The following is a 19,499-nucleotide window of genomic DNA, read 5'->3' on the forward strand; positions in this document are numbered from 1 at the left end:
AGGAGCATCGTAAAGTGCATTACATAGAAGCCGAATTATTTTATTCTGTATCAAAAATAACCTATTTATATTAGTTGCAGAAGTTGTGCTCCACACGACACAACAATACATAAAATTACTTAAAAGAAGTGAATTGTTCAACCGTAACTTAACTTTATACGGAAGATCACGTACAGAATATACCATCCCTACTATGCGCGAAAGTTGCCCTGCTAGAAAATTATTGTGTGTTTTCCAAGACATGTCTTGGTAGAAAAAACACAGTATTTTTGCAGACATCACCAGTTCAATTGTAGAGTTGTTTAACTTGATATCAGCCGGTAAAAAGAAATTTCTGTTTTTGAAATGAAAAAGCAACGCTTTTGTATTATCTACGTTATACTTAAGCCGTTGTCCGCTGGCCACCTGTGTATTTTTTCGAGCACTTCATTTGCAGTTTGTACCAAATCCATAACATCAGAAGATGAAACAAGGAGAGTAACATTGTCAGCGTAAATTATGTATTTTGTATAAGTGTCAACGTTCACGATGTCATTAATGTAGATGTTGAAGAGTACGGGCCCTAAAATACTGCAGTGTGGTAGGCCTAAATCCAGTTGTCTGATCTTAAGTGGAGATTATTTACCTGAAGAAATTGGCTTCTGTGACCTAACTATGACAATATAGGTTCTAGAGCTATGCCAGGGATACCATAGTAACGCATGAACATACCCTCGCCTTTGCGTTTCCATTTGCGTTTCCATTTTATTTTGAACAAGATATGAGTTTAACATAGATGTGAAGAACATGGTTGTACATTTTTAGCGCCGTCAGTATGCAGTGATCTCTTCCTAAATCATAATAACTTTGATGATGGAAGTGGGAATTGCTTTTCAGAAATAAAAAAACTATAAAATAAATATTTTACTGTGCATATGCTCCGTGCTCATATTTATGTAATTTCTTTGTTTACTCGCCAAACATTCTGTGAAATACGGGTAATTTCAAAGCTGCAACCCCTCAGAGTCACCCATTTTGGGGTCCGCTTTTGGACTACTCCAACTAGCCTATTTCGCATGAATGCCCATGGCAAAGCAGACATCAGCAGGAAGGGCGAAAGGCAGGCGGGTTATATTGTAGTTTGCTATCCCAGTAGCTTTGCGCTCTACAACCAAGTCCATATTGTTGTTGTAAACTTGCCCATTCTCTGCATACAATAGTCTAAATACAAGCTAACGGCACATAGATTCTTCAGATCACCTTTTTAAGCAACAATCAAACAAACTACGCCACATAATCTGTCTGTTTCTTTCCTTGTGTCTTCGTCTTCTTGGCTGGATTTTATTCCCTAAATCATGAACCAACAGGCCCAGTTTTCCATGTTGCTTATTCTGGAGAATATGCGCTAGACATCGAAGGATCAGAGAAGCAGACACACTTCACCTGATACAACCCTTCGCCATATCGGGCGTAGTGTACGTGACTCCCTATATGCATCTCCCGAAAACAGAACCACGCCCTATAAGAACTCCCATCCACTAAGGTATAAAACGGCCATGGGTTTTCCTGTATTGTCATCACCACCCATGCATAGGTAGGTGGGTGTCCACAACACCCTCGGCTTATGCGGGAACGGCCGCCGCGTAAACAAACCAGTTAGATTAAAAAACCTTCCACACAAAGCCATCCGAACCGAACTGAACCTCATCCCTATCCAGCTTGGTCAAAAACCTCGGAAAACACCAGCTGCCTCACGGCACCTTATCGACGTCTTCCAAATATCCATAAGCACCCAGGAGTAATGGCCAATCTTTTCACTTGTCATGCGAAAAAGCGGACGTGTGCGCCGAGGTTTCAGGGTACGAAAATTTAAAAAGCAACGGGAACCTCTGACCCTAATCAGAACTTCAAGATAGTCTAAAAGTACTATCGGGAGTGGCGGCGCATTCTAGATCCGCATAATCGTACGCTTGAATAGCAAGAACAAGCGGTGCCTGCTCAAGTCCAAATCCTACCCAACAGTATCGAGACTTAACGAGCTCTACCATCCGTTCTATGCCGAACCAACATGCTCTTGCGACCAACAGGCCCGGAGAAATCATCTGCATTTGTCCTGACCTGTCCTAACCACAGGACACGACAAGATGTCGCACGGGACGAGGACCCCTCAAGCTCTTGGAAAACCCCCGTCTGCGGCTGGGACCCCGAGGGACCGCGAAGGCTGCAAAAATTGGCTCCGGTCCACGGTGTAAAGGTGGTTGCAAAGCAAAGCTGTGGACGACATGGACGACATCCAAAACAACTGCGCATGCTACGTTACTTCAAATTCACACGCGTAGCAATACAAAGAGTGAAACCAGACATACTGCCAGACGTTGCCGGCCATTCCCGAGGGCGGTGTCCCGAACGGAGAAGGGTTGGCCACGGCCGGGCTAGAGCGGTTGACGCCGACGCCGTAGTACGGCCGTTCATCGGCGGAAAGAAAACGCAGAGGTGTGTCGCACAGGTAACAGGGGAACCTATCCATCCGGATGTGCTAGCGCGGGGCCACACCCTAGAGCGATACAAGCACAGACACCGCAATGATTCCGCATGTTAGCTTAGGGATTCCCATTTATAGTGATTTCGACTAGTTTAGTAAGATTTTGAAGTACGAGAAAGCGGAAGGAACTTTTGTATTCGCTATTTGTCAGAACAAGTTGCTTCTTTCGTATTTTCTAATGCCTGTTAAAACACAACCGAACTGGTATTCACCAACTCATAAAACGGGGTCCATTCGTGGCAAGCAATCCGCAAAAAGGTATCGTTTCTCTAGCTACCACTAATGTGCATGTCGTGCCTACATTTTGTTTTCCCGTTCTGCCAACCAATCGTTAATGTATCTTTACCATACGGGTACTTAATTCTTTCGGGTCCCAGAAGGTGCTGTCGAACAATTTAATGAAGCAGTGCGAAGGAACTGCGCAATGGACATGAAGCTGCACTAAAACTGGCCCAAAACAACCCTCGCTAATGCAGACGACAAAGCCGACGGAATCGGTACCACCGTCGCGCCCGCAGGGGTGAGCAGTCTCCGGCGTGCGGCGAACGCTGGTTAATAGTGCCCATTCGCCGCGCCATCTACAAGGTGCTTCGTTAGTGAGGGACATTAGATCCTGTCGGAGAGAGCGAGTTCGACGCTCCTCTATCTTACGCCATGTTCGCCTCCAAAAAGCACCTTCCCCCTTTGCAGTCGCGTTTGGAGTTGCTTGTGGCACACGCCACGACGAAACCGTTGGCTGGTAGAGGTAGATAGCTGTCTCGAAAAATTCGGAGCCCTTACACTCTTTCAAGGTGGAAGCAATCGAAGCTGTAGCTATTGCGGGTTTTGATATGGTAGGTTGAGCTACAGTGAATTATTATAATTTCATTATTGGCTTACTTAGACGTTCCAAGAGGAAAGGTTGCTCTGTATCCCGGAGCGATGAAGTAGAACTTGACGCAGCACCGGCGGCTGCACGTTCTGCGGCATGGACTTTTCTCTGTTTATACGCGGAATCGCGCGTCTTTGTACGGCTACGCTCTTTCCATTCTTGCTCCTGTTCCTGCAGTGCGAAGGAGACGAGTCCAATCAATAAAGTCTGAAAAGTGCGACTGCTCGTAATAGCGCAAGTGCCGAATCTGCCGATTGTGCAAGTTGTGGGAACGAATTAGTGGTTGTGAGGAATAAAAAACCCATGAAAGCAGCGCTGGCGCTGGTGATGGAGGGGGGGGGCGGAAGGAGGCCGAGGGAATATAAGAAGTGGTTGAGACTTAATTGTCGCCTCCGCAACAGCAATCCGCAATCCGAGCATTATACATCTTCGCTGTAAATACCTTAAATAGATGAGGCCTGGAAGACCCATGGGACACTGGTTGAAGAAACTAGCGCACCATGAACATCCGGAGCACATTTGTAGCTTCAATGAACTGCACTCGTCCTCCCCCTCAGGCAATCTCAGTCACTCTTACGCAAGACCCTCAATCAATAAAACCCTCAATAAGTACAAAATATCATCGTTGCTTACCAACCTCTTAAATGTTTGTTCTGCCTTCTGCTATGCGTATAGATCGAAGCCCATGCAAATCGAAGTCATTCTTGAATGGCGGTGTAGGATTAAGAAAAAACGCGCGAAAAAGTTTTACCCACCTGTTGAGAAAGGAATTACGAGTTCTGGCTTTGGCTTTAGTCTTTTGCCGTCGTTAGTTAGATAGCGTTCGGGTCTGAACTTTTCCGGGCAATCCCACAGTTCCGGATCCATGTGGACGGCGCCGAGATTAGGTATCACAACAGAGCCTTTCGGTATCACAAAATCTTTGTAGATGGCGTCCCCTGCAGCCCTAGAAATTCAAATATTGGGAAAAAATGGCGTTTTATTTTTAAAATAAATTGTACGGCTACAGGCAGCAAACTTTAGGCAGAAGGAAAATCTTTTGAAACATTTACTCAAAGTTTTACTGCTGATTCCTCGAAAAAGATACGTCACTAGGCAAGAAAAACTTTCTGGAAAGGCTTGTGATGATAACGAACAGAAATGTTTTTTACCTCTAGCAGGACATTCCTAAGCAAGACGTAAGAGGTATCAGAGCAAAACGTAATTTGTGTGGCCTTTAAAACGTAAAATGAGTGTGGCCTTCATGCATTAAAATTATGAATGCACCCAAGAAAATTTTTTCTTTTCTTTTGTGGCCGTCGCTGTAAACTTGGCAGCTGCATACCTAATGAGTAAATAGTGTTTGTAGGAAAAGTTCTTCGCATGCTTCAAATTCAAAATGATCTTATTAAACGGGCGAGGGTTTGTCAGTATTTTTCAATCTCACAGAACAAGCTAATCTCAAAGAACTTTTTAATCCGAAGCTTGAACTCCCGGTCATAGCGCCTTTCACTAACGGACTGTTTGTCAGCAACATACCTGTAACAGGCCGCGTCACTCTGTTGTGAACAAGAAATGAAAAGAATACTTTCAGACAAAAAGAAAAAAGAATAGAAACATAAACATTATTAATCAGTAAAACATAACAATTTCAACAAAATACAGTAGAGATAAACAAAAATGACACCCACTTTTACCGAGTGTAAAATCTCCTGCCAAACCGGAGCGGTGGCTCTCTTTCGGCTCCAATGTCAACGCGCGCTAGTCCTAGAACCGCAGCACCATATGCGCATTAATTCTGTGGTTTGCGGGAATTGATCAGCAGCTAAACGTGTGCGGCGGGAGGCTCCCTCCTTTCTCTCTTCCACAGCCGGAGGGAGAAGAATCCTGCCCGACAAAACCACTGACACCTCTATCGGTTGGTCTGAAAACCGGTTTCCTCCAAACCCCCGCCTGCCTGAGAACCTGCTCCTACCCAGCGCACGGAGTAAGAACAAGGAAAGACAACGCTTCGAAGGCCATGTAGGTAACGTCACAAGAGCTTGGCCTAGGTTAAGCGGCCGGCATCTATCGCGGAGAAAGAAACTGTGCGGCCGCCATTATCGGCATTTCACTGCGCAGCGCCGTAATTAATGCTGGCTCCTATCGTTTCGTCTACCAGTGGCTGCCTCCTCCGTCGCCGTCGCAGTCACGAAGTTTTCTGGCCCGCGTTCGTTTCCATTGCAACATTATCTGGGAACTCGAGGTGCTTCCCCAAATGGGCGGTTTTGTCTCCTTGGTCCGTGCCTTTGCGTTAACCATGACCGACAGCTGACGCTAGAGATGGCTCGACCTACCACAACCACGCTGTTTAAGAAAAAATCTAATTAAAAAGAAGTTAAAAATTATCTCTAACCATTAGCAACATTAATCTGTCAGGTGCATTACCGCTATTTGTGAACAACCTATTTACAATTTATAGTTTATAGAGAACATGGAGCAGCCATCTGTGGCAATACCGACACCAGAGTCCCTCAATGCTGGTCTGGTCACGCAACTCTGCCGTAACGCTCTTAGAGGCCGTAGATAATATGACGAACCCGCCGCGTGGCGGCGCTGGGAGAGCGGAAGGGGCAGACGATACCACCTGCGTGGTGCGTCGACGCAGCTATGCTTCCACGGAATCCGGCGGTGTTGGCAGGTTCTTTTCGCAGGTTGAAAGACTTGGCCGATCACAACTTTTTGGCATTTTACTAATAGCGACTCCGAGCGCCGGCCATCGACCCTCGGGCAGACTTTCTAAAGTATTTCCGGCACTACGCCTGCCGAAAGAATTCCAAACGCCGACGAAATTCCCCCATTTGTCAACATTGCGCGGGCATAAAAGGAGCTGCAAATTTCTGGTCGCATACCCCCGCCATCGTGGGGACGCTCTAGGCCAATAACGAATCGGCCACTCACTGCGTAGCTTGGACTTACAACTCCTGGTCCCTCGTTACCGTACCTGGTCCCATCCATGACTGACATAGAAGCGAGCGTAGCCCCACAGACAAGGACGCACCCGCGCCTCGACGCAGTAATGCGGTAATCATCCCCGACACTACATAGAGAAAGAGACCCATTCTAATTCATCGTCGTCATCATCATAGTCACCATCAGCCTATTTACACCCACTACAGGGCAAATACATCTCTCATACATCTCCAATCGCCCCAGTCCTGTGCTAACTGCGTTCAATTTATCCCCACAACCTTCTAGGTCTGATCTGCCCATTTAACTTTCTGCCAACCCCTGCCACGCTTGGCTTCTCTGGGGATCCACTCTTTTAGGCTTAACGGCGAACGGTTATCTTGCATTCGCATTACATGCCCTGGCCACACCCATTTGTTCTATATTTCTACTAATATGTCCTTCACATGTGATTGTTCCTTTACCCACTCCGTTCTCTACTTGTCCTTCAATGTAACAGACCCATCATCTTCCGTTCCATTTATCGCTAAGTTGTCCTGAAAATAAGTTGAACCCTTTTAGTGAGCATCCAAGTTTTTGCCCCGTAAGTGAGTACCGGTAAGAGGCAGCTGTCATACACATTCTTCCTTAGGGATAATGGTAGGCTATCATTCATTATCTGAGAATGCCTGACAAATGTACTCCACCCCATCCGTATCCTTCTAATTACCTCTGCCTCAAAGGTGGGTGCCGGGGTCACAACTTGGGCTAAGTAAATATATTCGCTTAGCACTTCCAATGTCTCGCCGCCTATCTCAAAACGCTGGCGCACTTGAGGATATTGAGCATTATTTTTTTGCTGCTTATTAATTTTCAAGCCCGAAGTTCTACTCTGTTTGTCAAATGCGGTAAGCATGCTTTGCAATGTTCCCGGAGTTACGTAGCACGGCCATGTCATCAGCGAATCTGAGGTCACCGAGGTATTTTCCATTAAGTGGTATGCCCACCTGTTCCCTATCCAAATTCTGATTATGGTAGTAAACATGCTGTAAATAACATTGTAGAGATTGTGTGTCCTTGTACGAAACCCTTCCTTATAGTTTTCTTTGGGCTCTCGTTATGCAGGACGATAGTAGATGTGGACCCATTGTAGATATCCTCTAGTATTCTGACATAACGTTCGTCTACAACCTGATTCCACAATGGCTGAATGGCTGCTGAGTTTTTGACCGAGGCAAACGCTTTCTCATAATCTATGGAAGTTATATATAGGGGTTGCGTGTACTCGACGCATTTGTTTATAACCTGATTGATCGTATGAATATGGTCCATCGTGTAATTGCCTTTACGAAATCCTGCTTGTTCACTAGGTTGACTACGGTTGCAGAAATTCTTTAGAGATTACCTTAGTAAATACCTTGTAGACATGTGACAGTAAGCTTATCGGCCAGTAGTTTTTTGAGCATTTTCCTTCCCCTTTCTTATAGATAAGAATGATGTTCGTGTTCTTTCAAGGTTGCGGTACACTCACAGTGATTAGGCAATACGTATGCACGTTTGCCAGATTTTCTAGCACAATTTGCGCGCCCAGTTTTAAGAGGTGGCATTTATGTGATCCTCACCAGGTGTTTTGCCCCCTGATGAGGAATATTCTATTGTATGTCGAATAAATATAAGTGATGGCACACTATTCTCTACGCTGTTAACAACTGCCTCGAAGGGGAGCAGCTTCAGCTTCCGCACCCGCACCTTCGGCACCTTCCACGCCCGCGCGCTGGTCGCACGGGCGCGGAATGCCCCTTCTCTGACAGCGGCGACCTTCGCTGCTGCTTTTGTCCCTGTATCAAATTGCGGCCGGAGTTTGGTTACCAGAAAGCATTGAAGGAATCTCATGGCAGTAATGCCTCTGCTTGCGCTTTGAATCCAGGTACTCCGAGTAATTGCTACTGAAGATATCTTGAACTTGATCGGCTAGTAAACCGCCTCTCCGTTTACTTGTGAAGAATGTGCTCACTCTCTGGGCAAGCTTAGCGGGGACACGGCTCTCCAGCGGTACATCTCCCAGATGGTGGCCACTGTGAAGGGCATTTCGTCCTGGTCTTCCCACCGTGGTGGCCGCGATCCTCCCGTGACTCGGTCGACCTCCTCTTGTATCCTTTTTTGGACGGTGTTCACCTTGTCCGCGAGGTTTAGTAGGTGCCAGAGCAGCGTCGCCTTCACGGTGTGTGTGCCCGCACCGAAGAAGGACATTGCGTTCCCGACCAGATAGTCCACTGCAAAGAGGAGCCCAGATATTCGGCATTGTTAATGTTCCTTATCATTATGCAGTAGAGGACGGAAATAAACATAGGCGCAGCTTGTACCAGTGCTCCCAGGCTTGAGAAACGGAAGAGCTGGCGGCCCCTCTCCCTTCGTCGGAGACAGGGCTGTTCCACCCACACTTATTTTCAAAGTTGCTGCTAATAGGTCTCCATGACTGGCAGGCCCGGATCGTTTCGTAAGTCAGGTTCCACATCACCCAAAGTGAACCGCGTTAGCACGCGCTGCAACCCGCGGCAACCGTCTTCATATTGTCGGCGTCTGTAGCACGAACTCGGTGTCTGTGCTGCCCACTTCAGGATTGAACGCAGGGCAACGTGCCAGGAGAACAACACGCCAGAGATCACGCTATGAACGATTGATGAAGTGCTTTCGAAGTTCGAGCGACACCGGGCGCGCCTCGGGATTCGCGTGCTCACGTGTGCTTGTAATACTTTCAATACGGTAGTCTTTCTTCAGCTATTTAACCACAGAAATGTTAGTGCGTCTGTCTGTCTGTCTGTCTGTCTGTCTGTCTGTCTGTGACTCTCTTAGCCACCCGGCCAAAGTAAACAAAATCTGAGCAATAACCTTATTTACCCACAGCCAAATCTGAAACGTATAAGTCCGGTGTCACTGTTCATACTTGTGAACATTGTCGTACAATAACAAGATATTACGAAAGTATAAGGCAGAAAATCTATACATAAGTTATATTTACCTTGTTCTATTATCTAAAAAATATGAATGCTTGATTTTTCCGAAAGGAAATAGTACATACACTGAAGGTAAAAACATTCACTCTTTCGCTTTCTGCCGGCCGCGCCAATACAGCTTCTGGCGGCATTTTAGGCAATCAAGCGGCAACACTTACGAAAGGTTCCAGTCGATAGGTACTGCGTTCTGGTTGAAATGAACGTGGAGTAGCACAGCGTGGTTCTATAAACGTTGAAGTAGCGCGCCTCGATAAACGCGTGTCTCCGCCATACGGCAGCGCTAGGATCGAGGCTCCCGGCCTGGAGCAGTGGAGCGGGGTACATTTACCTTTACTTGAGCAAGCCTCTAGCGTGTTCAGCCTTGGGATGAGCGCGACGGAAGAGGAAAAGTGTGAGCAGGGAGCGGGAAAGCAAACGGAGGCATTTACTCGGCAAATGTCGACAAAAGACCACATTTGTCGACATTTGCAACGAAAGGAGTCGATACGCAGCCAATTGTTTTACATTTTTTGTGACCTTCTCACGGGGCGCAAGTCCGCTAGCAAGCCTGGATGATTCCTGGAGGCGCATGCCCTCGCGCACTCGTCTGGCATAAGTTTTCTGGAACGCTCCATGGCTGAACTAAAAGACTATACAGCTTTGCGGTTAGTGTGTCCGATAAAGATACGGGAGCGGAATTCCTCGCAACGAAATATTTCTGAATCCTCTGATTTTATGAACGAACTCGGGTCTCACGTCGCAACCTTCGATTGTTGAACAATGCCAAGGTCTTGCTGTTCTCTTCACCATTTTGTTCTTTTTTATTGTCGTCAATGCTATGTGTCATTTAAAGCCCCTCCTGCTGGAGCTAAATCACTCGGCTGCAGTACAGTTCAATGAATGAGTATAAAAATAAATCTATTTAAAATTAAAAGCCGCCTTGAAATCTGTAGGGATGGCCAACCAGCGAAGCATTAGTGTGCGGCCGGTGCTTAATCGCCCCCTTTAATGCAATGTTCCCGCTTACAATGGTACGTAGTTGCTAGGGTGTGTACGTGTTCTGGAAACCCAGCGAATCTCTCTCCAGTCAGTTCTAACTCCTCACCCATTGACTTCTGTCGCGCATGCGCAATTGCTTCCGTCGGAGAGGCTTTGTGGCTACGCGGGCAAAGCTCGTTTTCTTTGGCGACCTTAATAAAATTTTACTTTAAAAGTCCGTCATTTTTATGGAAGTAAAACTATCAGTTTATTGACTTTTTGGCAAATATGTCCAAACAATAAGGATACTGCCGTACTACCTTTAGGCGCAGTCTCTAAAGTTATAGTGTCCAGTTCACTGCTGTTTTGCTGCACAAAAGCCAAATATTTTGGTCGGTTTAAATAGGGCTTACGACAATGAATACGTCTTTCATGCTTACGTTTTACGACGGTCTCAATTCCACAAGACCACCAAACTTCACAAGCAGCACCTATCTTTGTGGCGAATCTGTCACAGCAAAGTTGCCTCAATAAAGGGGAGGTTAGCCAGTGATCGCAGTGTTGTCGCTAGGATCGTTGGCAGAAGGAAGGACGAATCGGCGTGAGCCGTTTTTTCTTACTTTTAAAATTGGACACCCGGCTGTCCCGGTCTTCTTTTATCTTTTTTAGGTATCCATCGATGAAATCCCGGTTGTCTGTATCGTCCAATGCAGTCTCGTGATTTTCAACTTCGCCACTGGAAAAAGACGCAGACGTGCATAGGGAGGAACACCACGTAAGAAGAGATCATAATGTACTGGCCTTCAATAGCGATGCATTTAGTAATATATCTATCAATGGTTATTATCAAAACAGTTAGGCTGCAAAACAGAACAAAACGATGGACGGTTTTGTAGCCTGCTCATGCTCATTTGTGTCCATAACGCTACGAAAACAATAAAATGTTGGTCTGTCTGTGTGTATGTATGTCGGTATTCCCATGGGTTCAGCCAGCAGGCTACAACTTAACAGAAATATTGAACAAGAACTTCATAGAGGCGAAACGTTTTCACACCACTCACTATGACAACACCTGTCATGCTTGTCAATGTTGTTCACCAAAATGAAACATTAGTCATTATTGAACAAAACATCAGAAAATAACCGGATTTTGGGATGTGTTTTGTGATACAAAATATATGTCTTTTTGATTTTTGCTATTTCAAAAAAATTACTCGTCGACAATGACGTTTCGATTGAAAAATACACAAAGTTGCGCGCGATCGCAAGCTTTCAATGAAGGCTTTCTTGGTATACTTTCTATGAAATACGCATTCTTTAGATATTTTCTGTGAAGTGCGTTTACTACGCGTATACGTATACTGCGTATGCTGTCGATGAAAATATATGCCTCAGCGTCTACTTTCTAGTGGCGGGATTCTATGAAGTGGAACAGTAACGAAAGGTTCCAGTAGATGGCACGCGAGCTGTGGAACGCGGGAAAATTTAACTGCATTGAGTAAACCTTCAACTTGTTTCTCGTGGGAGGAGCTGTACGGGAAGAAGAGGAGAGCAGCACAAGGTCGCTGGTTCGATTCCCGGCCACGGCGGCCGCTTTTCTGATGGAGGCGAAAAGCAAAAACGCCCGTGTGTACGAGATTTCGGCGCACGATAAAGATCCCCAGCTGGTCAAAATTAATCCGGAGCCCTCCACTACGGCGCGCCTCATCGCCTGCGTTGCGTCGGCGCGTTAAAACCCCACAATTAATCAATCAAGAAGAGGAGAGCGTGAGAGGCGAGACAGACTGAGAAGGAAAGCTTTTATTTGGCAGGGGCGACAGAAGACTATCGCCTTTAGGCGACATTTACCGTGAAGTGAGCAGATAGGCTGCCAATTTTTTTTTCTCGGTACTCTTTCGACTTAGCAGGAACGGCCACTATCCCCCTGATAATTAACTTTTTTTTAGCGTGGCGTTGCGCCTTCAGTTGTGCTAATATGTTAACGTTCACAAGATGAAAGTAGATCGAGCTCCTTGTTTCCCGAAAAAAATTCGGAATCTCTCAGTACCGTATGATCGTGGATGCCCGGCGTTTTTTACCTCATCCTATATGGTTTTCTGACACGACGAAGCTGCACATCATATATTTTAGCAATGAAACCGCTGAGGAAATCTGCGATAGAAACGTTCCCGCGTGTATTGGGCGTCTTCTACGGACAAAATTGACAACTATTCAGCGAAACACGCCAGAATAAATGCTGAAACTACAGATATTTAGAGCTCCATTTTTAATATTTCTCTACAAAACGCGACAATGGACTGCTCGTTGTGATTTCGGATTTCCAGCACAGAAGAAAAAAGGCAATTTCTGTCAGATTATTCCCAGCAAGCGTCCTTGGATGTGTTTTTCAACGTCCGAATCTCGCCTACAATAACCTATGCTACATTTAGCCGGAATAACTCCAGACCACGGCAATATGAAAGCGGACACCTGATTGGCAGGTTTTTGTTGCTTTCCAAATGGTCGCACCGAGGTATCTCTATTACTGCCAACCTCAAAACGTTGTGCTTCAGTAACAGCCACATTTGCTGCGGTTCGTTTTTGACTGACGGATTTACAAGTGTTTTTCTTCGTTCGAGCAGCTATATGGGTCACACGGCAGGTGGATGAAGCATGCGAAAAATGTCCCTTCGTGGACGCTTTTTTTCCGCAGAATGGAAACAGAACCGTCCTGTTATACCTATGACCCATGCGTCCTATCTTATAGGGAGAAAATTCCTGCCGCCGAGGCCGCACATTCACAGCATTCCTGGACGCCCGAATTATCCTAAAAAGTTATCCTAAAGAGTTATCCTAAAGAGTTATCCTAAAAAGGTGCATTTCACATTGTACAAAAACAGCCTTGCCTAGAGCAAAACCCGGCTCTCTTTTTAATGCGTAATTTGTTCAAGGTTAAAAAGAAACAGTGAGACATGCCTTCATGGGTTTGCATATGACCAAATTCACAAAACAGTCTGGCACTTGTCAAATTTAAATCGTTTTTGGGCGGAGTTCAAACCGCTGAAAAAACAAGTCGATTATTATGTTTGCATTATTTAATCAAAACTAACAGCCTTTTCAGCAAGATTACTAATAAAATGTTTCATTGTGGCTCTCCATCCTTACATAGGCAGCATGCACCTGCTATCTTGGTGTATTAGTTGACTCGAGAGGACAATATTTCAGACGAATCATTTTTATAGACAATGAGAAGAGATCCGAAAATTGTGTTTTCAATCTCTACGAAAGCATAAAGCAAAAAATCTAGGCGAAGACGATATGAGTCAAGGATACCATTAGGTTCCTGAATGTTCACAGCAAAGATCGGATAGAAGAAGAAACCGTTGTGCATTCGCTTTTGAAATGTTCTTACCAGCCAATATCAAAACGTTTTATGTACCATGTTTCAAGGTTGGTACATTAAACGAAAGAAATACCATGTGTTGAAAAGAAAGGGCGATAGTTTTAATGCGTGTAAGGGTTATTTAAAGCAGGAACGTTGTCTGAAATATCTAGGCTGGCGGCGTCAACTGAGAAGCTGTTTTTCAATAGCATGATTTATCAAACAAACTGCGAAAACACGTCTTAAATGGGGAGTTTTTTTAACACTAAGAAGTTCAGGACGTCATCATGATCTCACCTTATGAATGTGGCAATCTCTTCGTAGACCTCTTTTACGATGCGCGCACCTGAAGACGGAAGTAGGTTGCGAACGTAAAATATCCATCGAGGAAAAAATACGTAGTGCGCTCCAGTGGCAAATACTCTGGCTAACTTGTCATTCCTGGAGTCAAAAAATGCCCGGACAGGGTCTTCGAAGGGAAAACGCCTTCCAAATACCAGCGCTGAAATATTGTTGGCCACGCTGGCCTCGAGTAACTTGTCAATAAGTATGGGCCTCCCATGCTGCTCCGCGATCCTGTTGGTGAGATGGTTGACTTCTTCCTAGAAAAAAAGTTCGCGTATAAATAAAATTGCGTCACTAATTAGGTTCTCCTCGCCATTTGCGGTTAAGCACACGTTTTGGTCTGCGCAGAGGAAGAGCGCTCTAAAGTGCCCCGTGCTGGCACCAATCTGGTCATGCTCCTTTCGAACATGTATACCCCCAACGATATCTCAACCGGTGCCACTGCAATCATCCTTCCGCCAGTCCCCTCAAAGGGACGCACTGCCACATGTAGGACCATTACTCGAAAACATTTACCTGTGTGTCGGCAAGCGCTGCCAGCAACACCTCCCATATAAACAAACAGCCCCTCAGCTTCGCGGAAGTAAAAACGGAGGAGCCCCAATTCTATTTTTCTTCACGTACCGACTGACACGCGGTCATTTTCTTTCGATGTTATATAATATTTCGCACCAACGAGCCATGTTTCAGCGTCTCTGAGGCTGCAAGGAACTACCAGGGTAAAAAATCGCTTTTGCGCCCACATTTGTGAAATATGTGTGGACGCTCTTGGCAACTGTTTCTTCCCTTTTACGTAAGCAAAAACAATTTATAATACGGTAGAGGTGAAAAGCCGACCATTAACATTTATATCGTTCCCACCATCAGTCTCAATTACATGTTCTAAAGTATTGTAAATCGAACACTTATACTGAAAAAGTATCATATCTTCGCTCAACATTTCTGCCGTTGCAACTTAGTTTCAGCTACACATGTGTACACCTACTAGGCAGTGAGCTTTAAACATCATTTGCCACCTGCATTCACCAACTCTTGGGAATTCTTATAGTAAACATTGATAGATACGAGAAGTTTGAACAGCTGAGTTCCCGCACACCTTTTTCCACAGTACTATTGTGGTAAAAACGTATCCTCTTTTCGGATACAACTGCCACCAGCAGTTTGTAGGAGGTGTCAGCTGAGGAATATAAACGCGCCCGGTATTTTTACTCACAAAGAAGAGTAACGGAAACTGGGTGTGCCAGTAAACAACATAAAATGCCTGCTCATTTCATCGAAATAAATTTTTGGATCTACAATTGATTTGACAGGAATAAGCAGGACTTCTCGTGCTGTGAAGTAATCACAGAAAAGAACAACTTTTTCCCTGAATTTGTAATCAAGCTGTACTACTTCTTGCCTGTTAGTTTGTATAATCAAGAACGGCGGCAGGCGCTTTCCAAGGCCCTCACCAAGCAACACGCCCAAGACCCCCATACCCGATCGTAGACGCATTGCAATACCAACGGGAAAGCTTTGCGGCAGTGGTCGTTGCGTCGGCTACCGGCACCAAGACAACGGCAGCGAGCGAGTGGTGCACAGACGCCACAGGTGCCGAGGAGGTAGCCTTCCCTCTGGCGATCTCCCAGACTGAGTGTCGCACCATGCTCAGCGACTCGAGGAACGCCGCGAGCAAGTTTGCAAAGGGGCGAGTGTACGCGCCAGCGGCCGCCATCATCGGCAAGCTCAAGCTCCACTACCGACGCAGCACCATCCGTATCAAATGGTTCCCGGCTCACGCGGGCGTGTGTGCATCCTCACCGAACCACAACGAGATGGCCCATTCGGCGGCGCGAGCGCTTATCCTCCGCTTTCCCGAGAGGGACCGTTCCGTGTGGTGATTCGAAACCAAGGACCGAATGGCCAGTTATGGCGAAGTAACTAAGTCTTATCGCCTAGCTCGATGGACAATGCCGCCTCCCCCCTGGCACTCAGTCTGGAGGAGGCCGTCATCTCAACGCAGCTACAGACCGGGTCACTCCCAGCCCGGCCGTTCTACACGTGATTCACCTAGAACTCTATCAGAGTGGTGTGTGCAAGGTTTGTGCAGTGGGCCCGGCGGACCAATGGCACATCATGTATGACTGTGCCAGGTTCCTGAACGAAGCTACCTCTAGGACATACCCACCGAACTTTAGAGTGGAGTGCAGTTTAAAGATAAGAACACTTAACTATGGGCCGTCCAACAGGCCCGGGGTGCTCTCGAAAAGCGCAAACCTTATGATCCGGCAAAAACGGGCCTAACTGGAGCATTGCAGAGTAGGGAATAACCCTGGTTCAACCCCTGGCCAACGTCATGACGCTTTAAACAGTCAGTTGCCGGAGTTTAATAAATTTACTCCTATCCTCTCCTAGTTTGACCGGAAATCTCACGGACTATTCTGGTAATCCCTAAATTTCTGAGCGTAATTGTCATCCATGTATGCATTTCGCTGTTTCAATTCATACATACCTCAAAAAGCATGAGTGGTGATTTTTATATAGGCTTAGTTTTTGAGTGCTGATACATAACCACAAATTGCTGTTTTGTGTTCGTCGTTTTGAGAAACGAAATCTCTTTGTTTTCAGTAGTTTCATCTACTGTTTTAAACGAAATTAGGTGACACGTAGTGCGGTGGTGTACGATGAGCGTATCCAAATCGAGAGAAATTGCCTCTTTCTACTTTTAAATTGTTTAAACTGTACCCTTAATTATGTAACGTTTTTTAGTTTGAGGCGGGTTTCACAATTTGCACTGAAGCCTTTTGTTTTTTTTATTTAAAGTTTTTGAATGAATACGTCCTTGCGTAGTCTAGAATATTTCAAAATATGCGTTAGCTGTGCACAATATGTACGAAGGAACCAGAGGTTAAGACTCAAGTCGTGTACCTCGCACTTGTCTATTTATTCGGATTTATTCTAACGTGAAATACGATTCAGAGTTTTGTTCTTTGGTGCCCTGAAAGAGTATTATAACAAACGTGCCTGTTGAAGAACATCACTAACCTCTGTGCATATATCTATATTTTTTAAGGTAAATAAACACTTCTGGAATTTATAAAAGATTTCTTGAGCTATAGCAACAAAATCGCCAATTCCTAGAAAAGGGCAAAGGTCTACCCAGGTCATGGTAGTAATGAGGAAGAAATCAGGAATTAAGTAACCAATTCATTAAAAGCATCCAACCCTCCATTATTATGGATCCTTCCGCAGTCACGTTGTCGGTTTGATACGTGCTATATACTGCTAATGATTTATTCCTACGTGTTTGCTCCTTTATCGGTTTACTTTGTCTTTGCCTATGTACTATTTTTATTTTTTTTTATCAAGGTAATACCTTCGGGGCCATTTTTAAGGACGTGGTTACAATAGCCAGCTGAGAATAAAATTGCACAAAATATAACTACGCGCAACAAAAACAGGCGGACACAATCTTTACTGGCATTTGTAATTAAAATGTCGTGAACGATGTTTGTTTTTGTGCTGCACTATTTCCTGTTACCCTCAGACATGACATGCTTCCATATGTTGCTGGAAACCAATATCATGGGCAATGGTACTGCCTGAGTTATGTAATGCTTTGAAGCACTCTGGCACAGCAAAGGACATATTATTTCAAATAAATTTTAAGAAATAAGTAAGGAATTGGGAATGTTTCTTCTCATTACACCAAAGACGTTGCTAACTTTCAGAGAATAATTCTTGCAGCGGCATTAAAAGTATCTGCTTTCACCAGTGTAAAGTACTTTGGATTTTTTTTTATTTTTGAGATCACCGAAGAAACGACCATTGTGGGGAAGCAGGCATGGATATTAACAGTTTTTATATCTTTCAATTATACCTCTAAAGGATTGCTTCGAAATTAAATGACGTTTACCTTGATGTGCTCCTGCATTGATTTCTTCCCGAAACCAAGGTCACGAAGCATGTGCATGCAAAAATGTCTGTTATCTCTCCATGCGTCACCATTTAGGGCGTTCAGGCCTGCGAACAGAATATTGCATTCGAAGTTGGCAAACTGAACAGTTAGGACCTAATTTCATGAGGATTGGCCCCCTGGTATTTTTTGTTTTTTCACACAAAGTACATAAAAAGCACGAAATCTCTTGCGAGATGAATACCCTCGTGCTGCTTGTAGTATGATCTTTCGAGACGCTGAGTTGCAATTACTGTTCATTTCACAGCATTTCGTGAAGATGAATACAACTCATGTATGGCATATTACTGCACCTTTGTAAAAGGTAGGCTCATTTGTGTGGTTTGCGGAAACCTGTATCGGTGACGCCAATTATTTTAAGATTATACTTTTTCTCGATGATGAAATTATTTGTCGAATCAATTTTCTATATATAAGGGCAAAGTATGTACCACTGGAACATGTCAAAAAATGGTACCAAGCACTTGCCAAATAACCTTTTCCATCAGTAAACTTTGAAAACCGTTTCATCAGTGGAGTAAATTGCTCGCGTGATTTTTATACAACACAAATATTCAGCACGGAGAAGCTGAAACTGCAGCAGAGGCCCTGTTTTCGTCACTATCAGTCGATACGTCATGAAACTTCGTCAAACTGTAGAATAAGCAAGAAGCATCTCTCTTATTTTGCAAGAATACAATTGTGCCATTCTTGTCCGTTCCTTTTTTACCCAGCTTCTTTCATTATTAGATGCAAATATTAAGTAAGCACGATAATTCATCATTTATACTGGGAGTGAAATTTTTAAACCTATTTAGGCGTATTTTTGTTGACAGAGCTTTTGCTCTCACATTAGGACAAGCACCAAGAAAGTCACTGAGTATCTACCTCACATTTCGCGCTGGGCACATATTTACGGTACTACACAGACGGGTAAAAATGAAGCCTCGTTCTATTTATTTTCGAGCCCTATGACATACCACGAATGCAACATGAAAGCTATTGCACCCTCCAGGCATGTATAGGGAGCTGTGGCGACGTCGGGCGAAAAGACATGAATCCCGGACACATAATGCCTTTGCGAAAAATACTGGGCCTTCCCAAAGCTGTTTACCAGAAAAGCTATTATCGCAGTTTAGTTCTGTTGTCGAGCGTTGCCAGACAACCCCACCCAGCCGAGCGAAAGGGAGCGTCAGATTTATAGGGAGTGCCTGGACTAGTGCAGGCTACCAAGTCGGCCCCCGGACGCGTAAGGAACCTGCAAAATTGCACAGCAAAATCCCCGGCGCACGTGTACGTGCGCCTCGTGAGGAGCACCGGGCGTCCTCCAGCTCCCCCTTCCTGAGCACTCTGCCCAGGAGTGGTCTCGCGCATGCAGTTCTCCTGGGCAGTCGACATGCTTCTGCGGCTGAAATGCGGAGCAGAGACTCCCAGTTCGCGGTCCAGACGCCGAGTTCACAAAGCCAGTTGCGGTGGGTTCTAGCACGTGCAACGTGGTCCACTTTGGGACAAATGTGAAAGGCTATGGACACAACAATCCGGGCCTGCGCGATGGAGAGCTTCAAGCGGAAAGTTAGTAAATTCATACG

The 19,499-nt window shown here is 45.2% G+C and overlaps 1 protein-coding gene across 4 annotated transcripts in view; it reads right to left on the reverse strand.

Annotated features, from left to right (window-relative positions):
- LOC144166031 (cytochrome P450 2F3-like) overlaps window positions 1-19,499 on the reverse strand; it is a 74,637-nt gene that overhangs the window by 9,064 nt on the left and 46,074 nt on the right. For all 4 annotated transcript variants that reach the window (XM_077695696.1, XM_077695698.1, XM_077695697.1 and 1 more), the window contains 5 exons: window positions 17,872-17,978; window positions 13,929-14,233; window positions 10,891-11,006; window positions 8,314-8,572; window positions 4,148-4,338 (listed from right to left, as the gene is read on the reverse strand). In XM_077695696.1, the coding sequence (XP_077551822.1) occupies window positions 4,148-4,338; window positions 8,314-8,572; window positions 10,891-11,006; window positions 13,929-14,233; window positions 17,872-17,978 (978 nt within the window). The remainder of the gene's footprint in view (window positions 1-4,147; window positions 4,339-8,313; window positions 8,573-10,890; window positions 11,007-13,928; window positions 14,234-17,871; window positions 17,979-19,499) is intronic.

This window comes from Haemaphysalis longicornis, unplaced genomic scaffold, assembly GCF_048455015.1.
Source record: "Haemaphysalis longicornis isolate Haplotype H1 unplaced genomic scaffold, Haemaphysalis longicornis Haplotype H1 scaffold_159, whole genome shotgun sequence".
NCBI classification, from domain to species: Eukaryota; Metazoa; Arthropoda; class Arachnida; order Ixodida; family Ixodidae; genus Haemaphysalis; species Haemaphysalis longicornis.